The following is a 12,392-nucleotide window of genomic DNA, read 5'->3' as shown; positions in this document are numbered from 1 at the left end:
AGCCGCCATACGGCGCACATGCGTGATCCAAGAGGGAGCGCGCGCGACAACGAGGTCAGCGCCGTCGCGGATCGTGGGCTGCCAAAGATATGCCTGGGACTCGGCCGCGCTCAGCACTCCGCTCGCCGTTCGAAGGCGAGGAAGGACACGACCAGAGCCCGATGGCGATCTGGCCCGAAGAGGACGGCGAGAACTTCAACTGCTCCAGCTGTCCGTTCCACCCTTGTTCGCAAGTGAAGCGAGCGAGTCACACGAGTCTCTACCGCTCGGGATCACGAAGTGTCCATTCCAAGCCCCATAGTGCAGAGGCTCCAGCGCTGTTATTCAACAGCTAGCGCCACCCGTCCCTGCTGTAGGGTGCTCGCCCTAGGCGGTGGATCTTTACAGACGCACGACGGCTTGCATCGCGTCCCGATCCATCCACCCTATCCGTGCGAAGCCAGCAAAGCTCGCGACCGCGTCGGAGAAGACAAGGCGCGTGGTTGGGTTTGAACACCGAGAGCGCAGCTCTCTGCGCGATAACGAGGGGCTTCGCTGTGGCACTTGTCGCCACCGCCGTCGCCGCCACAGCAGCAGGATGTCCCGGGCACAGCGCGTTGAAGGCGGGTGTACCGTGTACCAGTACAGTAGTCAGCGCATGTAGTCGGTCCGCGCAGGCCAACTGTAGTCGCGGCATTTTTGCAATCGCATGCAGGCTTGTTCGGTCGACTCATCGGTTGTGGCGTGGCTGGTTGTTGGTGTGGATACTTGCGGCGGCGGGCTCGTCCAGGCGCAGATGGCGACGACGCGCTGAGGCATTCCAGCCATAAGGACGTGTTCGCAAGCGCCTGCAGCTACGGCGGAACGTTCCCAGCAGCTAGGTGAACGGGGTGAGCTAACGACGCCAATAAGACTAGCGCCGGCCGGACTTCTGTGTCAGGATCTCCTCGCGGCGAGATGATACAGACACGGTGCGTGTCAATATTGACGCGGTTTTCAGCTGTGCACGATACCATCTTTTCTGCCTTGCGAACGAAGACCGAAAAGGCCGAGCCTCGCGCCATTTGCGGACACTTTGCTCGATTGCCATGATTGCCATGGACACGAAGCTGAGCTCGAGCTTGGCCGCCAGCCGGGGCTGCGGAGCCACAAGGCGGCGGCATCTGTTGCGTTGCCCTGGCCCACTTCTCCTCCGACGACGGGGCGAAGCGCGTTGTCGAACTTGGCCCGAGTATCGCAGCCCTACCATGCGGCACAGGAAGTCAGCGGCTGCACTCGTCCATACACATGTCGTGCACGAGTAAAAGATAGGACTCCGCCATAGTGAGACCGAGTGCGGGCTCTCCTAAGATAAGCGTGCGGGCCAAGAGAGCGCCGAGGCACTCCCTGCCGCTCCCCTGCATCGTCGACTCGCGGCGCCCAATGCGCCCGACACGCCTCTGCTGCGGGTTCCGGTCATTCCCCAATTTCCTCCCAAGAGCGAACAGCGCAGCTCGCCCCTGGTTGGAGATTCCCGTTCCCCGTGCTAGACCATCCAACAGCGTGTTTAATCGCCTCCTGTTACAGTAACCACTACCATGAAGGTGTACACGACCATCCTGCTCGCGGCCATGGCCATGCAGGTCGTGCTCGGCGGTGGCGGCGGCGGCATCAACTTTGACAACGCCGGCAAGTACCAGCCGGGCGGCGCCACCGAGGGCTCTGCCGACACGTACACGAACCCCGGCCCCAAGACCGGCCTGACCACGCCGGTGCCGGCCTCTTCGACGGCCCCGCCTGTCACCCCGGCCGCCACCCCGGCCGCCACGAACCCGACCAATGAGCTCGGCAGCCACGCTGAGGAGTCCACGCCGGCCCCCACGACGCCTTCCACCGGATCGGGCTCGGCGCCGTATCAGCAGACCCCCGTGTCCACCCCGGCCGCCACGACGCCTACCACTGGCTCGGGCTCGTCGCCGGCTCAGCAGACCCCCGAGTCTACCCCGGCTGCCACGACGCCCACGTCGGAGCTCGGCTCGTCCTCCACTACCGGCTCGGGCTCGTCCCCGCAGCAGAAGGTGCCTGATGTGACGCCCGCACCGACGACCCCGTCGACTGGCTCGGGCTCGACTCCGTCGCAGGAGACCCCTTCGACTGGCTCGGGCACCCCTCCTTCGCAGGAGACGCCTTCGACTGGCTCGGGCTCGTCACCCTCGCAGGAGACGCCTGTGACCACCCCAGCTCCGACTACTCCAACCTCGGAGCTTGGCTCTTCGGACGAGGACACCCCGTGCCCGACTCTGCAGTACAACTACCCGGTTGGCACGCCTGCTGCTACGACACCCACGGTCGAGCAGGGAAGCTCGGACGAAGACACCCCGTGCCCAACTCTGCAGTACAACTACCCTGTTGGCACTCCGGCCGCCACGACGCCTACGGTTGAACAGGGCAGCAGCGACGAGGACACCCCGTGCCCTACGCTGCAGTACAACTACCCAGTTGGCTCGGGCTCGTCTCCTTCTCAGGAGACCCCTTCGACTGGCTCGGGCACCCCTCCTTCGCAGGAGACGCCTTCGACTGGCTCGGGCTCGTCACCCTCGCAGGAGACGCCTGTGACCACCCCAGCTCCGACTACTCCTACCTCGGAGCTTGGCTCTTCGGACGAGGACACCCCGTGCCCGACTCTGCAGTACAACTACCCGGTGTCGACGCCCGCTGCCACGACGCCTACGACCGAGCAGGGCTCTGGCTCATCTCCGTCTCAGGAAACTCCTTCGACCGGCTCAGGCACCCCTCCTTCGCAGGAGACGCCTTCGACCGGTTCGGGCTCCTCGCCTAACCAGGACGTGCCCGCCTCCACCCCGGCCGCCACGACTCCTACCTCGGAGCTTGGCTCTTCGGACGAGGACACCCCGTGCCCGACTCTGCAGTACAACTACCCGGTGTCGACGCCCGCTGCCACGACGCCTACGACCGAGCAGGGCTCTGGCTCATCACCGTCTCAGGAGACTCCTTCGACTGGCTCAGGCACCCCTCCTTCGCAGGAGACGCCTTCGACTGGCTCGGGCTCGTCACCCTCGCAGGAGACGCCTGTGACCACTCCGGCCCCGACGACTCCTACCTCGGAGCTTGGCTCTTCGAACGAGGACACCCCGTGCCCGACTCTGCAGTACAACTACCCGGTGTCGACGCCCGCTGCCACGACGCCTACGACGGAGCAGGGCTCTGGCTCATCACCGTCTCAGGAGACTCCTTCGACCGGCTCGGGCTCCTCGCCCAACCAGGACGTGCCTGTCAGCACCCCGGCCCCCACCACGCCTACTTCGGAGCTTGGTAGCCACGCTGAGGAGGGCTCGGGCTCCAGCCCTGCCCAGCAGACCCCGGTGAGCACGCCTGCCCCTACTACTCCCTCTACGGAGCAGGGCTCCGGTTCGTCGCCGACTCAGCAGAACGGCTCGGGCTCCAGTCCGGAGCAGCAGGTCCCTGAGAGCACCCCGGCCCCCACCACGCCTACTTCGGAGCTTGGCAGCCACGCTGAGGAGGGCTCGGGCTCCAGCCCTGCCCAGCAGACCCCGGTGAGCACGCCTGCCCCTACTACTCCCTCTACGGAGCAGGGCTCCGGTTCGTCGCCGACTCAGCAGCACGGCTCGGGCTCCAGTCCGGAGCAGCAGGTCCCTGAGAGCACCCCGGCCCCCACCACGCCTACTTCGGAGCTTGGCAGCCACGCTGAGGAGGGCTCGGGCTCCAGCCCTGCCCAGCAGACCCCGGTGAGCACGCCTGCCCCTACTACTCCCTCTACGGAGCAGGGCTCTGGTTCGTCGCCGACTCAGCAGAACGGCTCGGGCTCCAGTCCGGAGCAGCAGGTCCCTGAGAGCACCCCGGCCCCCACCACGCCCACTTCAGAGCTTGGCAGCCACGCTGAGGAGACGCCCGTCGCCACCCCTGCTGCTACCCCGTGTGCTAACGAGAACGGCTCGGGTTCCTCTCCGACTCAGCAGAACGGCTCGGGCTCCAGCCCTGCTCAGCAAACCCCTGAGAGCACCCCGGCCCCCACCACGCCTACTTCGGAGCTTGGCAGCCACGCTGAGGAGGGCTCGGGCTCCAGCCCTGCCCAGCAGACCCCGGTGAGCACGCCTGCCCCTACTACTCCCTCTACGGAGCAGGGCTCTGGTTCGTCGCCGACTCAGCAGAACGGCTCGGGCTCCAGTCCGGAGCAGCAGGTCCCTGAGAGCACCCCGGCCCCCACCACGCCTACTTCGGAGCTTGGCAGCCACGCTGAGGAGGGCTCGGGCTCCAGCCCTGCCCAGCAGACCCCGGTGAGCACGCCTGCCCCTACTACTCCCTCTACGGAGCAGGGCTCTGGTTCGTCGCCGACTCAGCAGAACGGCTCGGGCTCCAGTCCGGAGCAGCAGGTCCCTGAGAGCACCCCGGCCCCCACCACGCCTACTTCGGAGCTTGGCAGCCACGCTGAGGAGGGCTCGGGCTCCAGCCCTGCCCAGCAGACCCCGGTGAGCACGCCTGCCCCTACTACTCCCACTACGGAGCAGGGCTCGGGCTCACACAAGTCCGGCTCGGGTTCTTCCCCCGCTACGAAGACCCCTGTGACGGAGGCGCCTTCCACGACGGCTCCGGCCCCGACCACGCCTGCCCCGACCACGCCGCGCAAGTCCGGCAAGACGGGTAAGGTTGGCGCTGGTAAGACCACCGCGCCGTCGACGGAGAGCCCGGATGACTCGTACCTGCAGACTCAGCAGCAGCAGTCGCGCTTCCTGCGGGCGTAAGCTGCCCCAGCTAGCTCTGGAGAGATTCGACGTCAACGGAAGCAAGTTCCGTCGAAGTTTTGACCAACACGGGAACAACTTGTTGTATCTTTGTTCATGTCTGGCCGAGTAGCTCGGCTGCTGCGCCGCCGAGCGTTCTAAATCTCAGCGAATACAGCTAAGCACTTGACCAATACATATCGTAGACTACTTGAACTTACTTGTAGTAATCGTTTGCTTTGTTTCTCTTAGAGTATCAACCAAATTGAAAAGCAATCAATTGGATTTTGTGTGTTCACTTCACGATGTTGTCCTCGACTTGAATTGGACTACGTACGTTCGGCATATGTAGCCGCCGCCTTTCAGCCTTACCTCTCGCGGTAGCTCCCGAGCTACAGATGGGCTCTATAAGCCGTCGACAAAACCCATCAAATCGACGGTCCTTGTGGTTATACCCGGTCTTTAGACACGACCAACGTCCTCCTGCCGTATACCTTACCCAGCTTCACCACGAGCGACGTCCCCGCCTGAACTCCGGTCGTGTACAACGAACGCGACCGCCGCGTCCTGAATTGCCTTGGCCCACTCCCGAGGTGCTGTGCCTCGCCACAAAACACGTCCTAAAACGCGGGGCCGGCCAGCAAGGAGTTAAGTTCGTGCATCTCGTCCGCCGAGAGCCGCTGACGGTGAGCTGCACTTGCGTATCGGATACGCTTTCCTGACTTGCGAGCAGCGGTGCGCGCCAGCAACAGCAAACGTACGGGGTTCATCATTCACCGCAGGCGTCGTGAACTCATCTCTTGACCTTTGTAGCTATCTTGGTGATTAGCCAGAATCCATCGAGAGTCAAAGACCGCGATCGAGCCGTCATGCCGCAGCCCAAGGCCGAGCCCAAGGCCGAGAAGACTGTGCACGGAGAGCTGCAGGCCCCGGCCGGCCAGGACGCGAACGGCATCACTGTGGGCCGCTGGTCCAGCCCAGTCATCCCCGACGAGCCGGAGAGCTTCATGGCCTCCAACGTCAACGTGGAGGCCTGCTGCCCGTTCCTGCCGCTGGCGCAGATCGAAGTGCGCCTCGGCCTGACGTCCTACGGCGCGGCCCTCACCTGCTACTCGGTGGCGTACGGCCTGCTGTGCCTGGCCCTCGCGTCCATGTGGCTCTTCGTGGCGCTGTGGCTCTACTCGCAGGCGTACCGAGACAGCACGAGCGTCGTGCTGCGCATCATGCTCATCCTGGCGGCCGTGGCGCTGGCCGCGCTGCCCTCGGCGCTGCTGGTGCACCGCATCTCGACGCTGCGGGCGGCGGTGCGCGAGCGCTTCGACATCCCCGGCTCGCTGCGCGAGGACCGCACGGCGGCCTGGCAGGAGACGTCGCGGGCCATCCGCCAGATGCGCCGGCACCTCAAGATCGACCGCGCCAAGAGCTGCGGCCCGGTCAGCACGCTGCCGGCCTACGTAGTGTAGGGCGCTGGCCACGGCCTCACGGTCTCCGCTAAGCCGCGCGGCTCAATATATGAACTTCTTGTCGTCCGTTTCTCGGCTGGCAGTTTTCAAGGCGCTGGGCTGTGCTGTCGATGCGGCGGCTCGACGGCGTGCAGCCCACAGCGCTCGAAGGTTTGCAGCAGCGGCGCGAGGCGGCCAGGAGCCTCCAGCAGATCGACGCGCTGCTTCGAGACGAACCGGACGAGTTTCAGCCGACATCGACTCCCCCGCCACCCAAGGCGACGAGAGGCTGCAGCTTCGGCTCGGGCCGGCATCCGGCCAAGAACGCGCGCTACTGGCTGGCCAAGTCCTCTTCGGGCCCTGGCCCGGGCGCCTACGTCGTGTCGAAAGCTGACAGTCTCATCAAGCCAAATGCTGGAGGTGGGGGAGCTCTCGGACTTCGTAGCGGGGCCTGCTGCCGCTTCCAACCTTGTGAGTGCAGGAAGCCGCGAGAGGAAGTAGCGGAGGAGCTTGCAAGTGCTGCGGATGGAGCGCGGCAGGATACCAAGCAGCCTCGGCGCTCTAGTCCGCCGCTGGTGGCGTATCCTCGGCCGCCGACCATGGAGCCAGACTTCCAGACGCTGGAGCAGCAGCGACGCGTAGCTGAGGTGCAAGTTGCGAAGCTGCGGTGGAAAAATCGGGGAGTGAACACGGCGCCCAACTATCGCTGGACAGAGCGCCGAGCAGCAGGAGGAGCGCTCTCCATGAGCAAAAGTACCGGCCGTGACGGAACAGGGAGCTCAGCAGTCAAGGCGCGGCTTCGGAAGCTGTACATCGCAGACCGGAAGGCCCAAAGGTGTGAAACTGGAGACGTTCGAGCTGCGAAGACAACGGTGTCGCAACGTGTTCCAGGCCCTTGTATCGACATGGTGAAATTATCAGGTCGGGATAGCGTGCGCTGCAAGTGCAAAGGCCAGCGCATCGCCTCTACATTTTGCAACTGAATGGAGTTGATCACGAACGAAGCATGCGAGGTGCACAGCGCAAAGTTTTATTTTTTGTAACCAAGATGCAAATGCTTTCAAAAGTGGTGGAGATGGCGTGCGATGGATGGCCTCCTGGCTGGATATGCGCTTGTCATCGGGTTCAGCACAGATTCAAAACTTATGACGTTTTGCGCGCTGCAAAGTTGAGTTCATTTAGGCAAGCATTTATCGATCCTCTCCTACTCCTGCCTGCCTAGCAAGGAGGGCGTGCCCTGTATGACACTGTCACCCTCCAGTTCCGCAGCACCAGCCATTGATTATGCTGTGTTGCTGTTGATGCGGCACCCCGCAGTAGTTTATGCAGTGGTAACGTTGACGTGGTCCTCAGGAGTCGGATGCTGTGTCGGTCGAGCTGTTGGTGTCGGCGACAGCGTCGTGTCGTCGACGCCATCACCATCGCCGCCGGCGTCGCAGTCGTCTGAAACAATACCCCGCAAAACTCTCAGTGTGGTGCCTCAACTAATTGTATTCTCAGTAGCGGCCTCCCACATCACTGGTGCCACAATTCTGTCGTTGGCGCTTTGGATATCGCTCTGGATCAATTCACGTGCAATCTTGGACTGGTGGACTTGTGTATTGGTACTTGTGAGCTGCCGCAGTGACGTGCTGCTCAGAACGCTCGTGCTGGTCTCGATGACCAGCACAGCTGCATGTTAGTTGATGTTTACCAGGCTTCAGTTGCGAAGCTCTGGCACATGCTTGATGTTGATGTTGAAGTAGAAATAGTTTGTAAGGAGAACTACGAGAGATCCTAGGATTACGAGGAGCGTAGATAAAACTTCGAGCATCTAATTCAAACTCAGTTGTGGATTTTCACTCAAGAGCTCAAGACACTTAACAGCCACGTGACAGTACTCCGACTCGGAGTCACAGAATTGTTGGGCTAGTACTGTGCGGGTCGCATAATCACTACGTTTCCGTGATGACTCGCCACTACGTTTTCGGCAGGTTGATTCAACCCTCCTTGCCTTCAACATGGACGTAGCGTCAGGATTTGCTCACTGTTATTACTACGTTAGCGGGATCGTAAACGAATATCAATTGCGATCCTAGTCCTTTTCTAGTGCTTGCGGAGCGATGACCATCACAACAAGGAGATGCGATGGACAGCACCGCCGTCGTCTCGGTCATGATGATGCAGAAACGGCGATAACGCTGTGCTGTCAGCGACAATCTGTCACACGCCTTGAGGCTCTTTCGTGGCGACTAACGTAGAACTACATGTACTCGTGCAGCTTTGGCAGTTCGAGCTCGAGACTGATGTCCATTGTTCAATTCGCCTTGAGCACCACAACCAACAGCCTCCTCGGAAGCAAGCTCTCCAAGCCGACTCAAGCCATGCACCCTTCCAGCGTGTTGTGGCCCCTGCTGGCTGCTCAAGCCTCGGTCACCTCGGCCGCGCTCTACGACGCGCCTGTCATGACCAACTACGGTGCGATTCAAGGGTACCCGGCCTTCGACTCGGAGCCTGCGGGCAACATCTCCAACTGGGCAAGCATTACGACGTGGAAGAACGTCCCGTACGCTGCCGACACGAGCGGCAGCAACCGCTGGCGACCACCGCAAAAGCCTTCAGCCTGGAACGGCAGTCGAGACGGCGAGGACTACGGCCCGATGTGTCCTGGTGTGCGCACGGACACCGGCGACTTTGCCGTGTCTGAAGACTGCTTGAACTTGAACATTTGGTCCCCCGCCAACTCCACGGCCGCCAAGCTGCCTGTCATGCTTTGGTCCACGCCGGCCTACGCCACGGCCCGCGACGCCCTCTTCGACGGTGGCGGCATGGCTGGGCAGGGGATTGTGTTCGTGAACTACAACCGCCGAGACGGAATCTTCGGGTACTTGGCGCACCCTGAGCTCGGCGAGGAAATGCTCGCCGACGTCGGCGTCAACGCCTCGGGGACGTGGGGCGTGCTGGACCAGTTCGCCGCGCTGCAGTGGGTGCACGACAACATTGAGGCGTTCGGCGGCGACCCGACCCAGATCACGGTGGCAGGGCAGTCGGCCGGCTCCGCTGCAACATATCACATGGTCAACGGGCCGCTGGTCAAAGGTTTGATCAAGCACGCCATCATCGAGTCGGGGCTTCGCTACCCTTACGACCCGCTGTGCTCAACGCTCGCTGAGAACTACATCACCCTCGAGGCGGCCGAGGCGACAGGCGAGGCGGCCCTGACGAGTTACAACGTGAGCACGATCGAGGAGCTGCGTTCTGTCGATATGGACACATTGGCAGCGAATACTGCGTCGTGGCATGTTGTGCTGGACGGGTATGCACTCCCCAACTCATACATCGAATCGCTCATCGATGGCCCAGCGAACGACGTGCCGATCATCACGGGTAACACCAAGGACGAGTCTGGAGCGTCGACGGACACAAATCTCACGGTGGCCGAGTACAAGGCTGCGTTGGTGACCCAGTACGGAGAGGACTATGCTGACAAGTTCTTCGAGTTGTACCCCGCGAACGACTCCGCCACTGCCAGCGCCGCCTACAACGCGCACTACACGGACACGTCCCGGGTGTCGTCGTGGCTGTTTGCCAACACTTGGCAGCAGTACGAGCAATCGCCTTTCTGGACCTACTACTGGGACCACGCACCGCCCGGACAGTCCGAAGGCGCGTACCACGAGTCCGAGATCAACTACGTGCTCAACAATCTGTACCTGACCGACTCGCCGTGGGAAGAGGAGGACTACGCGATCGCGGCCAAGATGAACGCGTACTGGGCCAACTTCGTCAAGACGGGCAACCCGAACGATGGAGGCAGCTATTTGGGCAGCGATACACTGGTGAACTGGCCGGAGTCGACTGCGGAGCGCAACGTGACGCACCATGTCGGTGACGGATGGGGAGAGGTGCTTGTTGCTAGCACGTCGGAGCAGGTCGAGCTCTTCGAGGAATTCTTCGCGACGCAAACCCCGTTCTAGCTGGATCAAGATAAGCGGACGTCGCTCGTGGACAAGTGAGGTTTGTTGGACGGATTCAACGAGTTGGACCGAGCAGCTGAACGTGCTTATGATAAAAGTTTTTCACAAAGTTGACTCAGTGCGCTCTCGGCAGTCTTGTCTTGTGTTTTGTGTGAATTTGCTGACTTTTCTTTTACGTTGAAGGTGGCGTTTTTCTTGACAATAAAATGAAGCTGGGATTGTGGTGTCCCGGAGGAACAAAGCACTGCTGTCCAACAACAACCCGCTATATTTGCTGAAACCTTGCGAACGTGCACACTATGGTCATATATTATAGAAAGAAAACTGCCGAAACCATCAAGTATTATCATGAATGAGCTCAGACACTCAAAAACTCCACAGCGCCGATTACTGAGAAGTAACCAAGTGTTTCCCGATTTGAACACTGCGATGCTGCCGAGGAGCGAAACAGCCTGAAAATAAGTGCGGGGCCAGCACTGCTGCGCCAAACCTCCGGTGCTCATTTAGATTTCGGGGCGACTTCGAGTCCTGTTTGCTTAGATTATGCGGCGCATCCAAGTTTCACTCTCTATGGGCAAGTCTATTGGTGCCCAGACTAAACCGACGGTGCCCGATCGCTCCATGTCGACATGGTCGGCGCACTACTTCGAGCAGCAGAAGACGCTACGAGGTCAGCAGAAACTCGCCAGTAAAGTGCGGCCGGCAGCCATCGGCGCGGGTATCGCAGTGTTCGGACGCATTGTCCTCATGCCGGTGATGCTCATGTCCGTGTTCGGCCTCACGGGCTACCTTACGGACGGCACGTTTCTCATCGAGTACAAGAACAGCTACTTTGCCTACAGCCAGGAGGACCTGGTCATGTCAGGAGGCTGCACGCCATGCCACACGTACTGCAAAAGAGTACTGTTGCAGATGAACACCTTCAATCACGAGGCGCTGATGAGCAAGCCAACGTTCGAAGACCTTTACACGGCCACGTCCTGGGACTACAGTGTTCTTAGCAGTGAAACACTCGCACTAGCCGACAGACTCGAAGCTAGTGGTGCAATTTGTTCCGGCGGCGTGGACGAGTGGGGGTCTCCGCTTTCGATTATCACTGGAACGGCGGCTGAAGTTGTCGAAATCATCCAAACTTTGAATCTCTCGGTGACGCCGCTGGAGTTCGCCGAGGCGAAGAAAGGCATCGAGACGAAGGATAAATGCATCACGAGGTGGGCAGTTGAGGGCCATTTGAGGCTTTTCATGTTCCAGGCAGTCAAGAACAGCATCGACTACTCCTCCATCCCCGCGGCAGACTTCAACGTCTTCCCTGAATACACCGAATGCCGCCCTCCTGTAAATAATGAAGGAATCATCGGAGAGAAACGTGCACTCTCCACTGCCGGAGAAGACTTGGTGGCAGTTGTGCCCGATATTCTGAAGCTGTTCCCGTACAGCTTTGACAGCAGCCTTCCCGTGATTTCGAGGACGCTCGCGACTACCAGTCCGACCATATACAACGTCAAGGCCGTGAATCAATCGCTGTTCCGAGGCTACTATGGCGGCTGTCGCGTGCGTACAGTGAACACGACGGGGGTTTACATCGAGGACACGTGCACAATCAACAAGCACTGGCAAAACTACGGACTCATGTTGCAGGCACCCGATGATATTCCGGCTTGTACTACTGGCAGCGACAGTATCTGCATCCACAACTACTATAATTCGCTCTGGGAGTGGGTCACTGGCACGGATAACACTCCCGGCCGGGCGCTGATGAAGATTAACGTATTTAGGAATCGCTACGCGGACACAGTCGATCTCAGCGTGCTACCAGGGATGGTCATGGTGCAAATGCTGCTCATGGGGATTATCGGCCTGTACCAAATTATGTCGCACAAGCAGTCGGTGCTGTTAACGCAGATCTGGGCGTACCGATGCCAGAATGGACGAATGCAAGTGCTCTATCTCGCCCAGGTCACGTACCACTTGATCTACAACTCCGACTTGTACTACGTGGGGCTCGTCACGGGAACTCTCACCGTTGAATCGGTGGCGAACCTCACGTTCAGCTTCTTCATCTTCTCATACTCTTTCATCAATCTGGCCAAGGCGCGCTCAGGCGAGCAGCAACTCGATCGCTACTTCCGGCTCACGTGGGAGACAATGCAGATCATCATCACGACTAGTGTGGCTGCGTTGTTGTACTCGATCCGGTCCAAGTCTCTGAGCTGGATCGTCGACTACAACGGCCAACTGCTTCGCAAGACGACGGCACTCGGCAAGAAATACTGCGG

At 60.6% G+C, this 12,392-nt stretch overlaps 5 protein-coding genes across 5 annotated transcripts; all 5 read left to right on the top strand.

Moving 5' to 3' along the window:
* Positions 1-1,556: 1,556 nt before the first annotated feature.
* IUM83_12454 (nascent polypeptide-associated complex subunit alpha) lies at positions 1,557-4,739 on the top strand (the record flags this gene model as incomplete). The annotated part of the gene is made up of 1 exon (XM_067937078.1): positions 1,557-4,739. One exon carries the CDS (start codon positions 1,557-1,559, stop codon positions 4,737-4,739), a length of 3,183 nt encoding a protein of 1,060 aa, XP_067785357.1.
* An 848-nt stretch (positions 4,740-5,587) lies between these two features.
* Positions 5,588-6,181, top strand: IUM83_12453 (uncharacterized protein; the record flags this gene model as incomplete). Its single annotated transcript, XM_067937077.1, has 1 exon — positions 5,588-6,181. One exon carries the CDS (start codon positions 5,588-5,590, stop codon positions 6,179-6,181), a length of 594 nt encoding a protein of 197 aa, XP_067785235.1.
* A 110-nt stretch (positions 6,182-6,291) lies between these two features.
* On the top strand, positions 6,292-7,091 carry IUM83_12452 (uncharacterized protein; the record flags this gene model as incomplete). Its single annotated transcript, XM_067937076.1, has 2 exons — positions 6,292-6,995; positions 7,082-7,091. 2 exons carry the CDS (start codon positions 6,292-6,294, stop codon positions 7,089-7,091), a joined length of 714 nt encoding a protein of 237 aa, XP_067785234.1.
* A 1,432-nt stretch (positions 7,092-8,523) lies between these two features.
* On the top strand, positions 8,524-10,116 carry IUM83_12451 (carboxylesterase; the record flags this gene model as incomplete). The annotated part of the gene is made up of 1 exon (XM_067937075.1): positions 8,524-10,116. The coding sequence occupies one exon, from the start codon at positions 8,524-8,526 to the stop codon at positions 10,114-10,116; it is 1,593 nt and encodes a 530-aa protein (XP_067785355.1).
* A 570-nt stretch (positions 10,117-10,686) lies between these two features.
* IUM83_12450 (NADP-dependent alcohol dehydrogenase C 2) lies at positions 10,687-11,575 on the top strand (the record flags this gene model as incomplete). The annotated part of the gene is made up of 2 exons (XM_067937074.1): positions 10,687-11,482; positions 11,553-11,575. The coding sequence occupies 2 exons, from the start codon at positions 10,687-10,689 to the stop codon at positions 11,573-11,575; spliced, it is 819 nt and encodes a 272-aa protein (XP_067785236.1).
* Between the last annotated feature and the right edge of the window lie 817 nt (positions 11,576-12,392).

The sequence above is a fragment of the Phytophthora cinnamomi genome (assembly GCF_018691715.1).
Source record: "Phytophthora cinnamomi strain GKB4 chromosome Unknown Contig81, whole genome shotgun sequence".
Classification (NCBI taxonomy): Eukaryota; Oomycota; class Peronosporomycetes; order Peronosporales; family Peronosporaceae; genus Phytophthora; species Phytophthora cinnamomi.
This window is presented reverse-complemented; position numbering and strand designations above follow the sequence as displayed.